Here is a 12,086-nt window from a genome sequence, read left to right on the forward strand (position 1 = left end):
GGTCCAATGTAGGAGGAGAAGGCAAAGAATATTTTGGCGACTGAGGAACTAATATATGCTATGCTTCTTTAGGAACTGAGATTTTTCTTGGATCCCGACTCAGTTGAAGGCTTGTGAATACCTGTCGCACCACTAGAAGATATCTTTCATTTTGTTTTTTTAAAAAATAGCTATTTGACCAATAATAGTTTTTATTTATTGGACAGATACTGTGTCAGTTACAGTAAAAGCGTGTTATGTGTTTTTACCTGATTCAGTTCTCACATAATTCAGTAAAATTATGTTACTTTTGTGACTACTTTAAAGATTAAGAAGTATGAAGCTTAATGAAGCCAAGTTTTCAAAAGTCACAAAATTAGTAAATGAGAGAACCAGCATTTGAGGTCAGGTTTGTGTGATCTCTGAGCCTGCCCTCTTAACTCATTGCTATCAGTTTAGACTATGAAGATACTAACACTGTAGGGCTATGTAGAGCTGTTTTGGAAGAAAGATGAATCTGTCATTTTATAGTATCATAAAGTTTGTATGATTTCTCCAAAGTCACAGTGAGTGAGGGTACTGGCTGGTTGACTCCACTCACCCCTTTATTAACTATCTTAATGGAGGACAAGGCAGTCAGTACAGATATTTACTGAATACCTGTGCTGTACCCAATACTCCTACACGTCTTAATGGTGGACAGGGCAATTGGTACAGATATTTGCTGAATACCTACGCTGTACCCAATACTCCTACATGTTGGAGGGGCATGAAAGAAATAGCCTACAATCTTCTTAGGGAGATAAAATCAACAAAGTGAACAACAGAATCTAAATTGTGTACTGTACTTTACAAGGACAGAGTTGGGGGAGGTAGCCAGCTTCTCTTGGGAGCTTTTCCATGCCCCCTTTTTTTTTTTATTCTATCATTTTTTCAACACTCTGAAGGCCAAAATCTTTCCATGGAGTAACAGAAGGAGGCAGGTCCATGGTCCAAAGCCAGGAAGGCATTCAGAAGAGGCAGGACAGAAGGGTGGGTATGACTGGGACAGCACTAGTGTCCCAGGGCATTGCTAGTATACCTTTCTTTGGAGCTGAAATTCTTCTAGGTCACTGAAGTGGGGGCCAGACAGCACAAACCCATGCGCTTTCTAGATACCATGAGGCTGCTGTTCTATCAACAGGCAGCAGACAGAAAAAATCATGGAAAGACCTGTCGCAATGAGCCTGTAGACAATCCCAGAATGAGACTTTTTATGCCAGCAAATGCCCAAGCAGCATTAGCTCCTAGCATGAATTTGGTGAGCAGAACAAAGGTGACATTAGTGGATTGTAATTATTATTCACCTTCATCATGCCATCCTGTGTAGCTGCAGCAGACAGACAAAACTCTGTTTCTTAGGAACATCTGAAGAATAAGAATGTATAAACCAACCCTTTGCTACTCAAAATGTGGTCCATGGAATAGCAACGTGGGCATCATGACCTGGGAGTTTGTAGAAGGGCTGACTCTTGGGTCCTTCCTTAGAACTACTACATTAGGACTTGTGGTTTAACAAGATGCTCAGGCAATTAAAGTTTGAGAGACACTGAGCTAACTATCATCATTGTTTTTGTTGTTGTGTGTTTTGGTCCAGGTTTGGGCTTCTCTTGCTACTTCTCTCGAAAGATGATGGTAGTTCTCCAAAGACTCACAAGGACTATGGGGTATTAGGTAGTTAATTATCATGTGATTTAGAGTTAGGTCATCTGGCTTCCCAGCTCCACCAGAAAAGGCCGTGGGGCCTGAGACCTAGGTACAGGTATACCTTGCTTTATTGAGCTGAACTGATGTTGCAGTTTTTGCAAATTGAAGGCAAGACTGTCTGCAAGTGAAAAGATTATGACTGGCTTTAGTGCGATATTCACTTTACTGAGGTGGTCTGGAACCGAACCCGCAGTGGAACTGGACCCATACTATCTCTGAGGTGTGCCTGCAGATGATTATTGAGGAAATTGAATGAACGTGAGTGCAAGTGCTTTGTAAGCCATAATGACTTTTAAAATGTTCATTCGTGTTGTTTTTGAATAGAATTCCTTTCATCTGATAGTATTCTTCTGGAGGCTGTTTCAGTACCAATACTGCATTTCATTGAATGGCTAGGAGAAGAAATAGTTTTAGGAGATGCAGCTTAGAGTTTGAAAACTCAGATGACCCTGCTTTGTCATGAATATAAGTGCCTTACTTGAATGTTATTTTTCTCCTATGCAATAGTTTGACCTACTCAAGCAGCGAGTGTCACAGTCTCTTGCCTGGGAGTCTGGGAAAAGCTACCCGGAAGAGGCCTTCAGCCATTTTCTTTTGCAGGTTTTGGTCTCCAGGTCTGCTTTCCTCTTTTCACCTATTCCCAAAGCGCAGGCAGTGAGAACAGCTGTCAGCCTTTGAAAGATACAAGGCTCTATTTTGAGCCAGGCACCTGTGTTTTGATTTAATGTCACTTCCTTGATACAGGTTGACCTAATAGGCAACACCTGGGAAATAATTGGTGGCAGCAAAGGGAGCAGAGTCTCTCTCTAGAGCATCGTCTTGTGTTTTGTCAGATTTGGGAATGAAGAGGAAATAACGCCTGCAGCCCCAGTAGGTCTGTCCTCCAAGCTGGCATGAATAATTGAGAGCTGGCAAGCTGACAGCACCAAAGAGTTGCATTATGTAAAGCGGCAGGCGGCAGGGTGTGTGCGCGTGCGTGTGCTCGTGCGTGTGTCTAAGTGTGTCTATGCGCCTGTGCGCGTGCGTGCAGGAGCTGGAGAACAGCTGTCTGTGAGCGATTCAGAGGGAGAGAGAGAGAAAGGGAGCAAGGGTGAGAGAGAGAGGGACTTCTATATGGCTGCAGTACCACACCAAGTAGCCACAGAAGGAGATGGGGGAAAAGAAAATAAAGGGGAGTCATGCTTAAAATTCCAGAGCCGTGCATAACAGCAGAGAAAGGAAGCTCCCCCAGCTTATGAGAACCCTGCCCCCACTCCCTTCTCCCTTAGAAACAGGGCTGTGGGATGGTCATGGAGGTGAGTGCCCTCCAGTGTCCTCAGGGCCCCCGCTCCCTGCCCCCACCCCCACTACCCAATGCATGAATGAATGAGGTCCTCTCTGCCTGCACTCTGCTACCGTTCCTAATGGCTTCCAGGTTAGTGCTAACTTGTACTGAGCTCGTGTGTGTGTGTGTGTGTGTGTGTGTGTGTGTGTGTGTGTGTGTCTTTGTTTCCTTGAGATTTTTTTTGAAGAGGTGTCTATGCCCAGGGGTCGGATTGGGGCCCTGGGGGCTGTAACAAGGACCTATCTGTCTGTCTGTTCGCTTTTTTCAGCTGGTGCAGGCTGCTTAGGGCTGCTAAGAACACAAACCTTTCAAGGCTGAGTAAATCCGGAGTCCATGTTGTTTGCTTCTGTTCTGTGTTGGGGGATCTGAAAGCAGTCAGCGTGACATCATGCTGCAGAGATGCCACATTCTTTTCTCTTCAGCTTTTTAATCTTTCTTCCTTCCCCCTCTCCTTATAGTAGCACCACTTGAGCTGAGCTTTGGAGCACTGAGGGGTTAGGCCCAGGTTGGGTGGAGGGAGAGGTTGTGTTAGGGCTGATGGGGTTCCCTTGGTCAGCAAGACTCATTCATGGCCCTCTGACTTGAAGGGAAGAAGGCAGAGGATTGAATTAGCAGTGCGTCATGGAGAGCTGGCCCAAGTTTCTGGGGGAGATGTGGACAAGCCATATGCTCCTGTTCTCCTCCTACCTGCTAGCTCTGGGGTGCCTCTGGAGGGGAGAGAAGTGACCAGAGCAGTGGCTAGCAAGGGAAGGGGAGGCAGGCTGGAAGGTTATAAGGCAAGCCACCCTCTCAGAGATGGACAAATTCTGCTTCTCCCTAGGGACAAAGAGCCATGGGACTGATGGATCTGGCTAGCAGACCAATGAATCTGGCTAGCGGAAGGAGAGGATGAGAGGGGAAGATGATAGCTCCTGTCTCAGGAGAAAAATAGGGATTTGTTTATTCTTTGACTTAGCCAGCATTTGGCTTAAAGATTTGCCATGTGTTTTCAGAAAACAGCCAGTGGCTGATCCTTACGCCCCCACACCTCTTTGCATTGTTAGTTATTTGCTTGGAGCTCTCTCTCTCCCTGGGAATCCAGCCAAGTGCCCAGCCAGGGCCCGGGGAAGGTATCTCTGTCTCTTACCTTCTCTGACACTTGCTAGCAATCTGTGCTTCTGTGGACACTCCTGGCTCCTCTGCTTCCTGTTTCTCCTCTCTACCTGGCTAGCTTTGAGCAATGTGCATGTTTTCTCCTTTGCTTTAGATAGCATTCCACAGGTTAGAGAAGTTTAGGACCAGGGCTTTGGAAGAAGGGATGGAAAAAGGGATGTTTTGGGAAGTTGCCCGTGGCAGGAGAGTGTCAGTGTCAAGGCCATAGAAAGTAGTACCCCATTCTCTTTTTCATTCTTCATAGGAGAGAATAAAGGAATGGGAACTTCTATCATCCTACCTAGAAAAAACTCTTCTTCTCTTTCCTGGCCCTACAAATTTCCTTTGCAGGTGGGAGCAAGCTGATAGCCCTTTCTCTCGACTTGTGGAGTCATCAAGCACAGGTTCCTTGTCTGTGGGACATAAGACACCTTCTTCCCCAACTTGACAGAAGAGAAGTGGGCTCACAGGAAAGACCTTTTCAAGGCCTTACCTTTGTTATACCAGGGGTTGGCAAACTTTCTGTAAAGGGCCATCTAGATAGTAAATATTTTAGGCTTTGTGAGCCATGCTGTCTCTGTTACAGCAACTCAACCTTGCTTTATACAGTGGAAGTAGCCACAGATAATATATGAACAAATGAGCATGGCTGTGTTCCCAATAAAGCTTTATTTATGGGCTCTGAAATTTCCATTTCATACAATTTTCACATGTCACAAGATATCGTCTTTTTTTTTTTTCAACACTTCAAAATGTAAAAACCATTCTTAGCTCATGGGTCATACAAAAACAGCCGGTGAACTGGATTGGCCAATAAGTCATAGTTTGTTGACCCTTGAAATAGATAGTTCTGGTTAGAAAGTCTTGGTGATCACCTGAGACGACCTTAGAAAAGTGTAAAGGATGCAGGCAGCCTTCCCTCGACACGTGTTTGCACATATACACCCTTCTGTTCCTGGTTAAGGACAAGACAAATCTGGCTTCAGTTTTCCTACTGACCTGGGAACCTCACAGTATTGCTCTCTGCCAGTCAGGCAAAACTTCAGCTTATCTGTAAGTCAGGCAGTAGAGTCCGAGAAACAAATGTTTATACTAAAAGGAGAGAAAACATTTGCTAAGGACTTGACATCTCCAGATAGGAGAATCTTTAGAGGCTGTGGTTTTGCATCTGGCCTGGAGATATTCATATAAACATTCGGAATTGTACTACAATGTGATTTGGGGTGAGAGGTGGGTGGATTTTTCATCATCCCACTGGAACTTGAATTTGTCTGGTTGGGGAAAGGAGTGTGTGTGTATGTGGCGGGGGGTGGGGTGGTTCCTTGTAGGGATGTACATATATACGTTACATATGCATGCACTTCCCTTAGCCTGTACGCTGTAGCTAGAGACTCAGAATAGTGACTAATTCCAGATTTCCCTGATTCAGAAGATGACTCCGAAAATATACGTTTGCACTCTGATTTCCAAAACACATTGGGTGATGGTTCTGCCCTATTCTGGGCTCATCATAGCACTTCTCTTCAGTATTATAAATTCAATATTCATTTCTGGGCTCCTCAGTTTGAGGGGGATTGAAAACTGGAACTCATTCAGAGGAGAGTGAACCCAATGGCTGAGGGCCTCACACGCATGCTATGTGTGAGGGATGGCTGAAGGGACCTGCAAATCTGGAGGAGAAGAGACTGAGGGAGCATCAGAGCCATGTAAAATTGCATGTGGAAGAGGAATTAGATTTATTCTATGGCTGCCGAGGGGGTAGATATTGTACCTTCGGTAGGAAGTCACAAGAAACAGTCGAAGCTTAAAATAGAAAGAGTTGTCCAAATATGAAATGAGTTACATCATCAATTACTCCTATGTCATTTGAGGTATAATCTAAACAAAGATTTGGTGGAGATATTGTAGGAGAAATGCTTTTTAACTCCTGGAATTTAAGGAATTAGAGTCATTCCACCCAAAGAAACTAGGAAAGGGACAGAGGAGGGCTTATAGCTAATGGAGTAATCTCAAATCTGAGGAAGCTAGAATAAAAGAAAATGGTATTAAGTGCATTATAGCAGATATTTGTTTTGATCATAAAGAACTTCCTGATGGCAGTGGGAGACTGTGAGTAGGATCACAAAGGGAAGCCCTGGAATTTTGTGCTCTGAATATATTTTATTTTAATTTTTATTGTTTTTATTATTTATTTACTTGTTTACTTATTTATTTAATTGAAGAAATGATTAACCAAGTTTTTTCTTGACTTTTTTTTGACTTAGGTATTTGCCTACAGCCAGGCAGATTGGTAACCTCTTATAGTCCTCTTTGTTCTAAAATGTCTATGATTTTAACATAATGGATATTATTTGGCTTGTTTCTGTGTGATCTCTAGCAGAAAAGTAAGTCAGAACTGGATTTGAATCCATATGGGTCTGGAAGGGATTTAGCCATATACTTGGCTCCAATAATTAGGTTAGGGAGGAGTGATATTAGGAGAAGGGTGCACTGAATGCTGTCATTTACTTCTCATCATCCTATACCCTACACATCCCTTAGTTTGACTATCCGGCTAGAAACAACCTCTGGTGCCCGAGGTGCGGTGGCCCTGACCGGAAGGAAAGCTGATGATAATTAACTAGGGCCCCAGACTGCCCGGATCTCATTTTTGGATCCTTTGCCTAATTTAGATCTGAGTCCTTCTGTCTGAGAAGAGACTGCTCTCAGTAGTTCACAGTGTATCCTTTGTACCTCTTTGTCATCCTCTGGCATATTTGTGGGGGTTAGGCAGCATCTACATTCATTCTTCTCGCATAATAAAAGCTGAAGCTCCGAGATGCGTGGTTTGCCCTCAGATATTATAAAGGGGAGGGGCCAAATCAGGACTGCCTGGTTCCCTTGACAGGTGGTAAGGGGCAAAATTTTGATTGAATCTAAATAGCTCTTATTGCATGATGTTAGTTATTACATGTCTTGTCTTTCCCACTAGATTGTGAGTTCCTTAGAGGTAGAGCCTGCATCCCTAATACCTAGAATATTACCTGGCACAGAGTGAGGTCTCTTCAGCTGTTGGTTGGGTGGATGGATCCTGCAGTTTCTTTTCCAGTTTAGCAGTAACATTTCTCTTGCTGAGGGTTGGGGAGGGGCCCATGAAGAGCAAATTTAGAAGAAGCAGGAAGTTGTGAAGTTGTGTTCAGCTCAACTCCTTCCTCCTTGCCTTGTTCAGTGGTTATGGCCTCCCAGTAGATTGGAACCTCTTTTCAAGGAAGCAGCTTCCTGGGATAGCTTAACACCTTTCTGCTTTCACAGGGTCTTGTCCTCCTGAGTGTTGCGGCTTCTGAAATACTTTGGGTGAGATTATACTTAGATTTGGCTGGAATTGATAATGAGTCAAGTTTAAAAGCATTAAGTCCCTATTGTGTACTCAATATATTAGTATTTAATCTTTGTGTATCTACAGTAAACCCTGACACTGTCACTGCATAGTCACTGCCCCGCGGGACCCTTGGGATGAATATCACAAAGTTGCAGGCACAAAATAGATCCTCTGCTCCGTCAATGTTTGTTTAATGACATTGAATCAGCAAGGTTAGCTTAATTTCTAAAGACTATGAAGCTCAGAGAGAGCTGGATGGATAATGATCACCAAGAATTATGAAGAAAGAATGACCATGAACGTAGAGAAATAAGGATCATGGTACTTAAAAGTTCCTTTAGAGATGTTGAGACGTGTACACAGTAACCTAGTGAGTGCTTTCTCATTGGAAATCTAAAGCAGAGGCATGGTGGCTATTGTCAAGGCCTTACAGGGATAATTCTTGTGCCAGGTGGGAGGTTGGATTACATAACCACTGAGGCCCCTTCCAAACTACAGATAATTATGATTGATCAGTTTAGCCAACACTGCCTTTGAGCCCAGCAGGACTGTCTCCCAAATGTTAGGAGTTTGTCCTATTGTAAATGATCTCAGAGAAGGGAAATTGTGCAACATCAGTAAGTTCCTATGTTTAATTTTAGTACCTTCTGTTTCATCTTATCTTTTCTTCTAGCTCTGTGGCAGTAAGGACTAGCTGAAGGTATGAATAGCAATATTCTATATTCTTGGCCCTTGCCATGTGGAAAGGACAAAATTTTGAAACAAAATTCAGTTTCCTAACTAGGAATTCACTTCCTACTTCTAACACTTTTTAAAAAAATCATTATTGTTGCATGAGCAATTATAGGAATGTCCTTTACTTTAGGGATGCTTTGTCTAGGTTTTTGTTGTTGTTGTTATGTTTTTTAAAGATTCTAACCCTCACCTTGGTAAGGTGGGTTGTGATCATTCAACAAAGATAAAGCGATTTTCCTCAAGGTCACAAAACAGCTCAGAATTTAAACTCAGACATACATACTGATGTCTAGACCAAGTAACCAGGCCAGCAAAGAGTCTGGAATTGATGTCACATTTTACTTTTCATGGATCCTGAAGTCATGAGAACCAATGGGCTGGTGTTATCAGAAGGTAGATTTGGAGCAGGCTTAAGAAAGAAATATCTAACAGAGTGTACGAACTTTAAAAAGAGTTCGTTTCTTTATTCATACAGTACACATATCTGTGATCCCTGTATGTGCCAGCCATTGTATGGGAAGTACTGGAGAACCACTCAGTAGTGAGTGCCTGGGGGCAAGGAGGTCACTTTAGATGGAGTCCTTAGGACAAGCTACTTTCGGGAGGGGACATTTGAGTTTTGATCTGAATGTTAAAATGGAACAAGAATTCAAATCTCTAGAGTAAGAATTTCAGGCAGAGGGACCAACAAGTGCAAAGATCCTGGGGTAGGGTGTTCAAGGAACAGAAAGGTCCAAGGAGGCCATGACAAAGTAAGGAGGAAAGTGGTATAAGATGAAGTGAAGGAAACACTTCCCTGGGTTTGCATTCCAGGGGTTAGATCGCTGGTCAATAAGTACATCTCTAAGGGCATATGAATCTCTCCCTCCAGAAGGTTAGGACAAGGGCACAGAATGGATTTGGTGTAGGCTGTGAGGCCTTTGGGTAAAACAATTCATGCATGACTCTGACAGCAGTTCTATAGCATCATCTGAGTTTTCAAAGGTTATTGTGTTTGTTCCTCTTCAAAATGTCCGTAAAGATAACAGGAGCTCTGTTATCTTTAGCTTCTTCCTCAGCTCTGGCAGGACCTAAACAAACTTACTTTGTTTTTGTAGGAAGAGGGAAAAGTGGGTCAGGCTGTTTTGGCATTTCAGGCATGAAGTCCTGGTTCTATTGCAGGCCCCGGTCTCCATGGTAATGAAAAATAGTGTTTGTCATGCCTGTCCCTGGATTGAATTCCAAATTCTGGGCTGAACAGAAGCTGCAGGAAAGCCAGGGAGCGGGGGAGTAGGATGGATGGAGGTGCCAACCGTTGTGATGCGGGATCTTTTCTCTTTGACTTGAGTAGGAAAGGCAAACAACTGCTGTTGTCCTGTCTCCAGTCCCCCACTTTCCACTTCTCTGGACTGAGCATGCCAGCAGAAGGGTATAACAGAAGTTCTGCTTTTCTCTGCTTGGCCAAAGACTTTCCATTGATCTTGACCTTACATTAATTGGTCAATTAATAAATTCATCAACAACTGAAGTCACTGCTAGGATTTTCCCCCACAAGAAATAATTCCTTTCAGGTTTAAGTGGATCCCTAATGAGAATGTATCTAGGTATTAATTAGTGAACTGGATGCAAATGTTTCGGGTGAGCTCTGCCACCTTTCCTTACCCTTTGTGAGATTATGAAAAGTTAAAAAAAATTTTTTTTAGATACTTGAACAAGATAGGGAAGGAGGAATGGGTAAGTGGAGCTTGTTGGTCATAGAAAGTGCCCTTAATTACCTATACAATATCTACAGAGATGGGAACCAGTGAGGGACAGACAGAGTGCAGAGAGTGGGTGGGACCTGGGCCAGTGTAGACTCTGTGAGCCAAAGTGTGGATGACTTGTGACTTGTTAGTGAGTCTGGAGAATTATCAGGCTTCCATTTGTAAGTTAGCAGTCTAACCTGGCAACAGTCTAGTTCTACCTTCTTGGTTCCAAATTTCAGGACAGACAGATCCTGTCCCTGAATACCTTGTATATTCACCCAAAGGCCCAACTTGGAAAGCCCCCAGGGAATTTCAGCAAGTTACCCAGACAGAGGAGAGAGGTACAAGATGTTTATCTCTGTTAAAATCTTGTTCTTGGTGATCGTTGAGGGGGCCTGGTCTGTGTCAAGCTCTGCAGTCAGCATTGTATGAACTGTAATAGGAAAGAAAGGTATTATTCCGGGAGCCCTCTCCTTTCCTGTCCCTTACTGAACTGCAACATGCTGCAGTCACTTTGGTGTGGCATGCTGGGACCAGGCGGAGGCTTCGCTTTAACATGAATTTGGAAGGGAACCTCTCTGCCATTAAAAAAAAAAAAAAAAAGGCAACAACAGAAAGCATCTCTCCTAGAAGATGATTGGCCCTTTTCTTCAACCAGGTAATCACAGTTTGACACAGAAGGCAAGTTGGCTTTCTTCCTTAGAGAAAGAACTGGACGCAGTAGTAGAGTTGCCACCAGGTTTAAATTTCAAGTGATAGGCCCCCAAAGAATGGGTTCCATAGATGGTCATGGGAAGCTCCTCTTAGGGGGAAAACAGTATGTTTCTCATCCTTTCAAACCCCACTCCATCTAGTACCCTAAAAAGTGTGTGTGTGTATGTGTGTGTATGCGTGTGTATGTGTTGGGAGTAGGACACTAAGACTTACACTGTTGAGTGCCCTGGGTGGCAAGATGTCCAGCTGCCTGTTTAACCCCTTCGGGGACAGCCATGCCATCTCTAGACCTGTGCTTCCCAACCACGACAGTGAGAGGACTGGCCTGAACAGACCCTTCCAACTTTCTCTGCACTAGTCTTCTCTTGGATTCCTGAAAGTGTGATTTTATTTTCACTGGTGAAGAGGCCAAAACCAGGAGTTCAGGACATTATAACAAGGAGTGAAACAGGCCTGGGAAGACAATGTTTTTATTAAGTGATTGATATTTTGCTCTCTAAGGAGGAGGACCAAGGGGAATTTGGAGCCCTGCTAGAATTTGTGATTTGGGCCATTTTCTCACTCTATAAAGTTCTAGTTGGGTCTGTCCTTCCTACCGACTCTGCTGTGGTTTTATGAGGATACAGAGACACTGCTAAGTGACAAGCAAAAATGTAGAGAGGAATCGAAAACACCATCTTCAGGTAGTCCTAGTAAACTCTGAATTTGGAACCAGTTTAGGTAGACAGACCTCATGGGGACATCTGCAGGCAGCATGTAAATTTTATGCAAATGCAATGCAAATGAACCCGTAGTCTTTCTATCTCAGACACTTGAGCATGTGCTATGGGAAAATTCAAAGTGGAGCTGATTAATTCATATGGATATTTGCAGTGCTATTATAAAGAACAGGAGGGTTATGGGTGAATCTTCATAATTGGCATGGGAATGGGAGGTATGTAGCTGGATAGCAGGATAGTCATCTGTTAAGAATTAGGGACCACTAGATAACAGATTCAGCTTTAACTAGATGCTACTAAAGGCAGGAAGGGATGAGGTGCTTATAATATGGTGGTGGACGTGGGCTCTAATGTTAATTGTCCGGCTTCTACCTGGTCCTAAGTGGTAGCCAGGAAGCCTTTCTTGATCCCTCAAGTCTGGCTCAGATTCCCTTATTCTCTCCTATCACCTAGAGAACCACATCTTCATGCCCACTCCCCATCAACTCTGGGCTCTTCTCTGTTGTTAGTTTCTGTGGCAAGCTTAATTGATTTTCTGTTCCAGTGAGTCCACCCACCTGGTAGACACTGAACAGCTGATAGACTCAAAGAGTTGTATGCAGGTTTCTGTCATCTTGGGTGGATACCTCATTTATCCCTCGATACTTATAAGATTA

At 43.5% G+C, this 12,086-nt stretch overlaps 1 protein-coding gene across 1 annotated transcript in view; it reads left to right on the forward strand.

Moving 5' to 3' along the window:
• The first annotated feature begins 2,771 nt into the window (after positions 1–2,771).
• LOC102894451 (GRAM domain-containing protein 1B) overlaps positions 2,772–12,086 on the forward strand; it is a 57,995-nt gene continuing 48,680 nt past the window's right edge. The window contains exon 1 of the mRNA XM_025041873.1: positions 2,772–3,139. Within this exon, the coding sequence (XP_024897641.1) occupies positions 3,087–3,139 (53 nt within the window). The 5' untranslated portion in view covers positions 2,772–3,086. The remainder of the gene's footprint in view (positions 3,140–12,086) is intronic.

The sequence above is a fragment of the Pteropus alecto genome, unplaced genomic scaffold, assembly GCF_000325575.1.
Source record: "Pteropus alecto unplaced genomic scaffold, ASM32557v1 scaffold479, whole genome shotgun sequence".
NCBI lineage: Eukaryota > Metazoa > Chordata > Mammalia > Chiroptera > Pteropodidae > Pteropus > Pteropus alecto.